The following is a 12302-nucleotide window of genomic DNA, read 5'->3' as shown; positions in this document are numbered from 1 at the left end:
ATATATGCAGTAGAAAAGACAATAAATCTACAGTCAAATCTAATTTATGATACACACGACAACTAATGTTTCGTCTGAGAAAGAGTTTCAAAACACGACCTAGGATTGCCGGCGTTATACTCAATAGACTTCACTGAAGAAGTATATCTAAACTTTATATTTCCCAAATACGCAATAACAGGTTACATAAAAGTATAAATAAAACAATATGTACTATTATAACTGTACACATACAAGGTCTAAGTAGTGAGAACATGTAGCCTTAGTGTACTGGTCCCACTAGACCTAATGTCAGTGAGCGACAAATTGAATAAGGGAAGACCTTTAAGGTTCATTGTATCTTCATATCATCGTAAAGTCGAATGTCAAGGCGACAGCTTGATATACCAGCGCTTCTTAAAACCATGTGGCCCCCACCAGACCGTAATGGCTCCGTCATAATAACATAAATGTTGTATATAAATGTGTATTTACCCTTGGCTAACTATGCTATGGACATTTCTCTATGGACACATTGCAATATGCATAGATGATCCCCGTTACTTAACTGTAACAGAGACACGGTTAGTTGATAATGTGTAAACGCCTCACACCAGGGTTCAATACAGTATCTGAGATATTGGAAGTAGATACCCGTCCTTGGATACAAATTTAACACAATGTAATATTGAGGAGTAAATCACATATCCGATATTCCTTCAATCTTAATGTATTACAGATCAACACACAAACTGCACCACAAACTAATATTTTTTTTAATTAAATAAACAAAGAATGACTTTGAAAATGTTAGTGAAATATGCTTTGTCAGTTGGGAAAAGATATAGGACTTTTCAGGGTTTATTTATTTATTTCTTTACCTTGGATCTTTTAGTAGATTGTCTTTATCAATAATTATAGCGTTTTTTCAGCTAGACAAGTGCCATATGTTTAATTTTAATCAAATACTATACATTTAAGCTTCAAATTGCACCAGCTCAGTCTGAGGTATCCTAGTAAGGACGTCTTCAATATATATTTGACCTGATACATAAAACAGGGTAGCTGCATTTAAAGTGATATTTTTTGTTTAAAAAAAAGGAAACACTCGCTTATTATTTATGTGTTTAAAGAATAAAAGTAAATCCCGACTTGTAGTGAATATTACAACTATTGAATAGTACTTCACAATATTTCGTATGCTATTTTACATTTTTTGTCATAAATAATACATGTAAGGGGAGTGCTAATTGAAACGACATCTATTAGAGAGACAGATATTTTCCAGTTTTTATTCGAAGGGAATATGTTAATATTTTTACGTTAGTTTTAAGGATATTTCGAATAAGTTCAACATATCAAGAGTTTTTCCTTTGAAAATAATTGTGTTAATACATGAATAAAAGTAATATAATAAGAAAAGTGTCAAAACACATGAACTGAACCCTTACTGACATTACGACGAACACAACCAAACACTTTGCCATTAGTGCTCTAGCGGTGCTGAAAAACTGGTACAAGTATATTGTTCGATGTGCATGCTGATAGTATACTGTATCATTATTTCTAGAGGAAATGCCAGATAAAACAACTGTCACGATGAAATCAAGCAACTATTAGTGTTACAAGTGTTATCCATTAGTATTCTAGTCAAGCCTGACAAGCAGCCGTTCTCTGTAGGTGTACATCCCGTCATCCCTTTGTGTCGTAAGTAGCCGTTAAAACATGTCTTAATCAAATACAACCACTCTTACTTTAGCTGATCGAATAATCGTAAGAGTGTTTTATTCCTTAATTGACCAATTCCCGAACCTGTGATGGTCTACAAATTGGCCATGAGCAATAGTTTTACTCTTAAATGTGTGCATTTTTATTATTGTATAAAGGTCGGGAAAGGTTCAATGCTTTTGAAACAAGACGAAATGTTCCGAAACGTTCCAGGCAGCGAAAAATTATTTCTCTACTAACGTCATTTAAAACCTATAATTACTACGTGTACCTCGAATTTGACACCAGTAGTCGACAGTTGGTAATAAATTGACATACAATAAGAGCCCTTCTGTGTAATTGTGTTTGGTAGCATATAAGCCAGTGTATATGGGCGCAAGTCAGTCTTAGAATGCACGTGTTCTCATTATAGTTCATGCTTTATCACGAGGGAACATTACGTGTGATGATTAAGTAATTTTAGTCAGAGCTACTTATAACGAGCAGCCGCTGTCAAACCTGCCAACGTAGACATTTGTGAACTGTAATCCAGACCTGCATTGTTATGGTATTAACTTTTTGTATATCGATAATAAGTCTAAGTATTTTTCAACTTCGTGAAAAAATCCTAACAAAGATGATTTTGAATAGTTATTGATAATTGTATATCAATAATTGAAGTAATGAAATGGTTTATCAATGTTTATGTATATATTATATTCTAGTCGTGTAAAACATACCTGTACTATTGACTCAATTGTACAGTGATTGTTTTAAGATGTACTGTACAACACCGTGTTTCTGTGTCCTACATTGTGTTTTGTGTCCTACATTGTATTATGTGTCCTACATTGTGTTTTGGTGTCCTACATTGTGTTATGTGTTCTACTTTGTGTTTCGGTGGCCTTTATTTTGTTCCCTGTCCTACGTTATGTTTATGTGTCCTACGTTATGTTTTTGTGTCCTACGTTATGTTCCGTGTCCTACATTGTGTTTCTATGTCCTACATTGTGTTATGTGTCCTACATTGTGTTTCTGTGTCCTACGTTATGTTCCGTGTCCTACATTGTGTTTCTATGTCCTACTTTGTGTTTCTATGTCCTACATTGTGTTTCGTTGTCCTATATTGTGTTTCGGTGTCCTACTTTATGTTTCATGTGCTACATTGTGTTCTGTGTTCTGTATTGTGTTTCGGTGTCCTACGTTATGTTCGATGTCCTACATTGTGTTCTGTGTTCTATATTGTGTTAGGTGTCCTACGTTATGTTCAATGTCCTACATTGGGTTCTGTGTTCAATATGGTGTTCGGTGTCCTACGTTATGTTCCATGTCCTACAATGTGTTCTGTGTTCAATATTGTGTTTCGGTGTCCTACGTTATGTTCTGTGTCCTACATTGTGTTCTGTGTCCTACATTGTGTTTCGGTGTCCTACGTTATGTTCGGTGTTTTACATTGTGTTTATATGTCCTACTTTGGGTTTCAATGTGAACGTGAACCTTGCATTTTGTGTACTACCATGTGCTATCATGTGTTGCTATGTACAACCCTGTGTTTCTGTGTCCTACCTCGTGTTTCTGTGAACTACCCTCTGTTTTTGTGTTCCTTTTACTAACATGTGCTATGTACAATCTCGTGTTTCTGTGTCGTACCTCATTTTTTTTGTGAACTACCCCCTGTTTTTGTGTTCCTTTTACTACCATGTGCTATCAGGTGTTTCTATGTACAACCTCGTGCTTCTGTGTCGAACCTCATGTTTCTGCGAAATACCCTTTGGGTTTGTGTTCCTTTTACTACCATGTGATATCATGTGTTTCTATGTACAACCTCGTGTTTCTGTGTCGAACCTCATGTTTCTGCGAACTACCCTTTGGGTTTGTGTTCCTTTTACTACCATGTGCTATCAGGTGTTTCTATGTGCAACCTCGTGCTTCTGTGTCGAACCTCATGTTTCTGTGAACTACCCTTTTTTGTTTGTTCCTTTTACTACCATGTGCTACCACGTGTTGCTATGTACATGTACATCCCTGTGTTTCTGTGTCCTACCTCGTGTTTCTGTGAACTACCCTTTGTTTTTTTGTTCCTTTTACTAACATGTGCTATCATTTGTTTCTATGTACAACCTCGTGTTTCTGTGTCGAACCTCATGTTTCTGTGAACTACTCCCTGTTTTTGTGATCCTTTTACTACCATGTGCTATCATTTGTTTCCATGTACAACCTCGTGTTTCTGTGTCGTACCTTGTGTTTCTGTGAAATACCCTCTGTTTTTGTGTTCCTTCAACTACCATGTGCTATGTACAACCTCGTGTTTCTGTGTCGTACCACGTGTTTCTGTGAACTACCCCCTGTTTTTGTGTTCCTTTTACTACCATGTGCTATCATGAGTTTCTATGTACAACCTCGTGTTTCTGTGTCGAACCTCATGTTCCTGTGAACTACCCTTTGTTTTTTTGTTCCTTTTACTAACATGTGCTATCATTTGTTTCTATGTACAACCTCGTGTTTCTGTGTCGAGCCTCATGTTTCTGTGAACTACCCCCTGTTTCTGTGCAATACAGTATGCGTGTACCCTGCATTTATGTGTGCTCTCCCGTATCTGTGAACACCGCGTACTTCGTAATTCTGTGTACTTCGTCGTGATTCAGTGTATAACCAGTGAACTACCCTTTGTTTTTTTGTTCCTTTTACTAACATGTGCTATCATTTGTTTCTATGTACAACCTCGTGTTTCTGTGTCGTACCTCGTGTTTCTGGGAACTACCCCCTGTTTTTGTGTTCCTTTAACTACCATGTGCTATGTCCAACCTCTTGTTTCTGTGTCGTACCTCGTGTTTCTGTGAACTACCCCCTGTTTTTGTGTTCGTTTAACTACCATGTGCTATCATGTGTTTCTATGTACAACCTCGTGTTTCTGTGGCGAGCCTCATGTTTCTGTGAACTACCCCCTGTTTCTGTGCAATACAGTATGCGTGTACCCTGCATTTATGTGTGCTCTCCCGTATCTGTGAACACCGCGTACTTCGTAATTCTGTGTACTTCGTCGTGATTCAGTGTATAACCAGTGAACTACCCTTTGTTTTTTTGTTCCTTTTACTACCATGTGCTACCACGTGTTGCTATGTACAACCTTGTGTTTCTGTGTCCTACCTCATGTTTCTGTGAACTACCCTTTGTTGGTTTTTTGGTTCCTATTACTACCATGTGCTACCACGTGTTGCTATGTACATCTCTGTGTTTCTGTGTCCTACCTCGTGTTTCTGTGAACTACCCTTTGTTTTTTTGTTCCTTTTACTAACATGTGCTATCATTTGTTTCTATGTACAACCTCGTGTTTCTGTGTCGTACCTCGGGTTTCTGTGAAATACTCTCTGTTTTTGTGTTCCTTTAACAACCATGTGCTATGTACAACCTCGTGTTTCTGTGTCGTACCTCGTGTTTCTGTGAAATACTCTCTGTTTTTGTGTTCCTTTAACAACCATGTGCTATGTACAACCTCGTGTTTCTGTGTCGTACCTCGTGTTTCTGTGAAATACTCTCTGTTTTTGTGTTCCTTTAACTACCATGTGCTATCATGAGTTTCTATGTACAACCTCGTGTTTCTGTGTCGAGCCTCATGTTTCTGCGGACTACCCCCTGTTTCTGTGCAATACAGTATGCGTGTACCCTGCATTTATGTGTGCTCTCCCGTATCTGTGAACACCGCGTACTTCGTAATTCTGTGTACTTCGTCGTGATTCAGTGTATAACCAGTGAACTACCCTTTGTTTTTTTGTTCCTTTTACTACCATGTGCTATCATGTGTTTCTATGTACAACCTCGTGTTTCTGTGTCGAGCCTCATGTTTCTGTGAACTACCCCCTGTTTCTGTGCAATACAGTATGCGTGTACCCTGCATTTATGTGTGCTATCACGTATCTGTGAACAACGCGTACTTCGTAATTCTGTGTACTTCGTCGTGATTCAGTGTATAACCACCTGTTTCTGTGTCTTGCTTGTACTTTTGTGTACTTAGTCGTGTTTCGGTGTTTAACCGCCTGCTTCTGTATACTACATTGCGTTTTGTGTACTATGTCTTTGTCATTACGACAGAGACGGAGGGGGAAAACGAGATCATTGATAGCAGTTCCACCTACTTAGGTTTTTTATTTATCATTCTTAAATTTATACTGAAACCCTACTCGAAGCAGGTGAAACAATTCCTAAAAAACAAATTATATTTTTTTCAAATTCAAGCAAACGCCTACGCTGATATTGACTTCAGTTGTTCCTTAACATATGTCTCTAAGGATGATAAAACCTGTAGAAAGAGTAATTACCTTATACGCATTGTGCAATCAGTAGTATGGGTACATTGTATGTTAATTAATTACCATAGTTATAGATGGGAAGGAATCCTACACGTGATTTTGTACATTTTTACCCTACATTTCAAACGCCTAATGTAAACTGCACTAAGCAGTTGTAGTACACCTACAAACAAATTTTGGCTATTTTAAGTTTCCGCTGTTGTCGCAACATGCGCTGCATGTGGTACCGGAACGCGCCCATACACATACCTGTCCATGTTTACATTATAAAGAATAATTAGTTATCTATATTAAACACCGCGTGGTAAGGACGGGGTAAGATGCCGACATACTGGCGTGTACTGATATACCAGATACAGGGAGGAAGCTTTGTGTAAGGTGATATTCACCATCGGTGCAAAATAACTTAAAATGTCATAAAAACTGAAGCACATGTGGCAGTAAGCGTCGATTGTGGGTGGCAGACTCAACGCCTCGTTGCACAGTATATATTTATAATAAGTAATATTTAGCATTTGATAACTTTCCAAATCATTGCAATATTAGATGCACACATTTTTGATTAGTTCAATTTACAGTTTGTCAATATTATAATTAGTTTAGTTATTTACGTCAATGTTTGTGAGTTTTCATTCCTATGACGGGTGTCTTTCTTGATTTTGTTTTAAATATCATATATTGGTCTTGGATTGGTATGAATCGTATTTTGTATATGTAAGGGATGTCGGAAGATACAGAACTATATTTTCACAAATACAATTGAACTTCAAAAAGGTATGTTAGATTTCTCATAGCATTAAATCAGCGATACTGTGCGCAATTCAATGCATATTATCAGCATGACAAATGAATGGCTTTTATTTTATATTTGAAATTAATCCATTTTAAAAATTCACTCACATTTTTTGAAATTGAGAGGGTCAAAACTGAAATAAAAAAGACATTTTCTTTTACAGACAAAGAGTGAAATCTCATTTCGCGGAATCCTGAACAAGGGTCTACTGAAGTCATGAAATATCGACAAACACAGTAGCAATTCAGTTTTTATAAGCAACTGATCAAGTAAACCATGAAACACAGCAGGGGAGGGTTCTTTCAATAAAACTCACAATTACATCATATGTTATCAGCAAAGAAACATCTACATGCTATAACACATTAGTGTTTAGGATTTGGACAGACGACTGGGCAAGATATAAAGCATTCTGTTAGGTTATCGACCGTGGAAATTATTCGGCCAGGTCCTTGTTACTGTGTGTCTTGAAATGTACGACCAAATCGGATTTGTCTCCTACTATGTCAGTATTTAATCCTAGTCGCTTTGTTCCAATATTAGCATGTAGTTTCCGAGTTCCTAGGGAATAGGATCTGTTTTCTGCCAGGCAAAGCATTCGCCATATAAATATGTTGGGATAGGAAATAATTGATTTTATGTGACGTACACATTGAAATTGTTCACACGTACCTGTCGTTTGTCAGACTCAATCATTACATCGCAAAGTTATCTTATATGCATGTTGAGACCACAAAAGACATGCACCATTAATATCTGGGTAATATTTCAGAAGTATAGATGTATTGGATAAATATTACAATTTGTTTTGATATCCGAGTGAAAAATCCCAATGAGTTGTACAAAGCTAAATAAAGTAAAAAGCTAAGTATTGTACATTATACATGTATATAATAGACCATAACTATGCAAGCTCTAAACCTCGACTTCGCACGGTTCTATTAGAGTCAGATATAGTAACTAACATCCCTGACTGTGACGTAACGTTGAGGTGGATCTACTCTCATGTTAAAAAAGGGACATTTCCGTCATTTGAAGAAACTTTAAAAACACTACTTAATTAGTTTTTAAACGTACGTCTAGGTTGATCTTTATCTAAGGCAATGCCATTTGAATCATATTTTGCTGTCGGGTGTAATACATTTAGAACGAAGTCTCGTCTGTTCGTAATAAGGAAATCACTTCCATGATATCACTTTTGCGTCACACACCAGCTGAGACTGTTCACATATAGCTGTCCCCTCTGTTAAAACAAGAGCTATCAACTATTGAATGTAATTGTGTGCTGATAACGTAGGAGCAAAGATACAGACAAATCGTCAAAGGAGGTGATCAGTAGTAGGTCGAGGGGGGAAGTGTGTTCAGACGCACTGACACCATCACAGAGGCGATACTGATAATAAGACCAACAATCCAACTCAATCCTTCATTCATTGTTAGTTTTTATTCATATGGAGAATATAAAGGTTACTTAACGATATGTGGGCAAGATATACTTCACTGTTGTCCATTCACTGTAAAGTGTGAGATGACTTTTGCATTCGTGGAATATTACATGATAACAACCAATTTTAGGACTGACTGAGAAGCTGATTAGGTTTTTATAGAATATAAGAAGGAAATGCCAAACAGTGACAACATCATGACGTCATTATGAAACCATATCCACATGAGGAAGCGTGGCATTGTACATTGATGCATCTCACTGAAACCAGGCTAAATAAAATGAAAGTACATGTACTCAATACTGTAATTTATTGTCCATAAGGGGTTACATTGTAACGATAACGCGCATTGCTGAGAGAAGGATATATGTTAATGGCAAAGATATGAAACCTAGCGACAAAAAACCCATTTACCCTTCTCTCACCGATGTGTGGGGTGCATTAATGTTAATAGCATTATAATGAAACTTGGTAACATGACATCTGTCTATTAAGGATTGATAAGAAATGAATTGTAATGTAATTTAAGTAACACAATTCATTGATGAGAAGGGATAGTATCATTGTATTGTTATGTAATTTGTTTACACGATACATTGACGAGAGGTTACATTATAACTGTATTGTTATGTAATTTGTTTACACGATACAGTGACGAGAGGTTACATTATAACTGTATTGCTGTATAACCTAACTATCCTAATACGTAGATTATGTATATATTGTTGTACTCATGAGTCAAGTACAATACAACATCAAGTTTTATCCTATTTGCTTCATCAGTTGCATGTTTACTTTTAAGATTTATTTTCCTTCAATGCAACAGTGATTTCTACATTTATTTTGTACCTATTCAGCTTAAAACTGGAACCATTTCAGTTGTTTTCAATAAGCTTATGAATTTGAGACGAACCTTCTTAGGCGAACGGTTTTCGGTGCGTATCGTGTGTTCAATCGACCCTAACATGTCGCACAGTGCGGGGTCAGGTTCAGCATGGAAAATAACAAGTGTACTCCGAACGGGTCAACGGGAGTACATTAACAAACTTGGCCAAACGACCGAGACAGGAATTGTCGATTAAATCGGCTATGTTACCTTCCGACAAATCACACTACACAGATTGAATTTTCTCTCGGCAAAGATTAAAAAATACATGCAATTCAATAAATGGAATTTCCCGTTAATTCCAGCGCAATAATTTGATAACGTTCTGGTTTGGAAAGCTGACTAATCAAAGTGCAGCGAACACCTGTATAGAAATAGAGAGAAGCTCAGCATGCATGCCTCTTATTGATTAAACTTAATTAGAAATAGTTCTCGACAGGATTTTATCATGTAAATTAAGGTAGATTTCGCCAACAGTATTTTTATTCAACATCGTACGCTAATATTGATTGAGGCGCCTTCCGAAATTTTTTAAATGTAAAAATGTGCGAATGAGAAAAACAAGAAAAGGGAGCAGCTTCGGAATGAAAAGGAATGATCTGATTATAACCACGCCTCTCTAGAGCCCATCATCGTTTGAATGGCCTCGCGGCTGGAGGAAAAGACGTTTGAATTACAACAAGATAAATCCTATCGAAAATATTTCCTGTGTTATCGTCCGAGTTATCTAAAACAGTACAGGGAAAATGTTAAAACTCTGTGAGATTACTTACACGGTTGATGTGAAAAGATAAAACCAAGCACTGTTTTTCTATCTTGAATATTGCTTTATGGACACACACAACACAAAGGAACTGGGTAAATTAATGGCAGGTAAGGACTTGTTAAATGTATTTGTTTTTAAACAGAACACACCTCGGTTTACCATCCTGCCTTTCGAGATGATCCGATAATGTTCTTGCCTGGTTGGTTAAAATTGCTAGTTCTCGAAATCAAGGCACTTTCAGTAATTTGCATTTATTTCCGCACTTCATGAAACGCGTCAGAAAAATATTTCACGTGTTTATAAAGGTAGTTGGTAAATGATAGCACTAGTTAAATGGTAACGGTAGTAGTTGAACCGTAGACTACACGGCAAACACACTTATTACTTACATTTGTATTCAGCTACATCAAGACTGGTTATCGGCGTAAGTATTGAGTATCGATATCGATAGTTTGATGACATTGCGGGATATTAGTAATATTTGTAAACCTTTGCAAATATATTCATGACTCCTGTTATATAGATTTATGCAAATAATTGTCGAAATTAATAAAATAATTGATTTAATAGCACACGCCTCGGATCATGTTCATAGAAATGTCAATCTCTGATATACAGTGACAAACCTAACAATAAAACATTGAGGGCACTTTTTGTAAGGTCTAGTATCCCTTTAGAGATGGGTTTTATATACAAGCTTACGGATTATGTTATTTAATGTCATTCACAAAAATACAGTATATAATTGTTTACACATAATTGATATTAAGGTAATACAATACCACTGTATATATTTTATTGTTTCTCGAGGACATGGTGTGTGGCAACACGTGTTATAACCCTAAATCTCAAACGAAATACAGCCAAATACATAAACCATTTCTAACTACTGACACGTTAAAATGTAGTCACCTCATGGTCGGATGTGTTTCGAACCTTATTCCATTAGTATATGAACTTTTGTTGCCTTTCTTTGAAAGGAATTAATATATTGTGAATAACAACGTATAAAATGTTATATTTGAATTGGTAAATAATAGATCATCACACCGCTTCATTTTGCCTTCATTGTACTTATAAAATAATTCAAATGAAACTTAAAGTGAGTAAACTTAAATATACAGTGCCTTCATCACCGGAGAGGCCAATCTTTGCGGTAGGCTAGAATGTATTTTCTTAGTGTTAACTGACCTGTCTATTTCAGTGGTCAAGGATGTTTATTCCGTTGCTATAGACTGAATAACCTGTTGATTTTGAAGATGATTTTCAATGATATAACTTACCTGTTGAATGGAAAGATGAGTTTCATTGATTTAAAGGGAATTGAAGATGGATTGTATATTTTTTTATATAAAATGACTTACCTGTCGATTGCGATGGCCATGAAGGTGAGAACACTGGCCGTAACTGTACACAAACTAATAAACTGTGTAAAGCGACAATACGCGTCCCCGTACCACCAGTCCTGGTACAGACAGAACGTGAACGTGAACAAAGTGTTCAGTACGGAAATCAAAGTGTCCGCAATAGCCAAGTTCACAAGGAAGTAATTTGTCACTGTCCGCATTCTCTTGTGTGCCATTACAATCCAAATGACGATGATATTTCCCGCCGCGGCGACGATGAAAAGGAACGAAAACGCAGTGATGAATAGAAATTGTTGCCACCATGGTAAATTGAATCCAAAGTCCATAAAAACTGTGGTGTTAGAATTTGTGCTGTTATTTCCTATAACACCCATGGTGAATTTCAATTTCACAGAAATTATTTATTTGGTCCTTTTTTTTTCGGCACGTATTTCTCCTTATTTTGTAAAATTTAATAAACGATGAAATGTTTCACAAATAATATTCATTTGAAACGTCTCGCACTATAAGCAACTTAGAAATGAAGATAATTTCCAATGTTGTTCGTTCTTAGCAAAATATATCAAAAACATGAAATACTTCTTTCTTACATAAAGTTGATAATGATATGACTTCAGACTATCGATGGCCTTTTGTGATCTATAGACTGTCGATTTTCAATTTACATTAGAACCGCAAAATATGAAGAGGTTATCGACATAAACGCTGACAATGCAGAGTAGTATTCCTTGGGCTGCTGAGGCTGGGCGAACCCAGTGTACACTCAGTATATGTTGTCCCTTCTAATACATTACAGTCTATAAGAGAATACATGAATGAACACATACCTATTGCCGCTGTTGGCCAATACCACTCGGTGGTTGGCTCTCCGACTAAGGCTATGCTGTTCGTTAATAAGATACTTTACCAATTGCAGAGCAGCGATACCTGTCACTATGGACGCTATCGAGGCATTAACAGTAGACGGCGTATACACTCTCATACTTGCTGTACTCGTTCGATCTACGATAACTACTTCATGGTCATAATACTTTTTAGTTTGTCTCCCAGTC

The 12302-nt window shown here is 36.6% G+C and overlaps 1 protein-coding gene across 1 annotated transcript in view; it reads right to left on the bottom strand.

Annotated features, from left to right (window-relative positions):
* Positions 1-11701, bottom strand: part of LOC110448213 (tachykinin-like peptides receptor 99D) — a 127666-nt gene extending 115965 nt beyond the window's left edge. The window contains exon 1 of the mRNA XM_021494342.1: positions 11248-11701. Coding sequence (XP_021350017.1) covers positions 11248-11624 — 377 coding nt within the window. The 5' untranslated portion in view covers positions 11625-11701. The remainder of the gene's footprint in view (positions 1-11247) is intronic.
* Positions 11702-12302: the final 601 nt, after the last annotated feature.

The sequence above is a fragment of the Mizuhopecten yessoensis genome, unplaced genomic scaffold (genome assembly GCF_002113885.1).
Source record: "Mizuhopecten yessoensis strain PY_sf001 unplaced genomic scaffold, ASM211388v2 scaffold3949, whole genome shotgun sequence".
Classification (NCBI taxonomy): Eukaryota; Metazoa; Mollusca; class Bivalvia; order Pectinida; family Pectinidae; genus Mizuhopecten; species Mizuhopecten yessoensis.
Note: the sequence above shows the minus strand (reverse complement) of the source record. Positions and strands in the feature narration are given on the sequence as shown.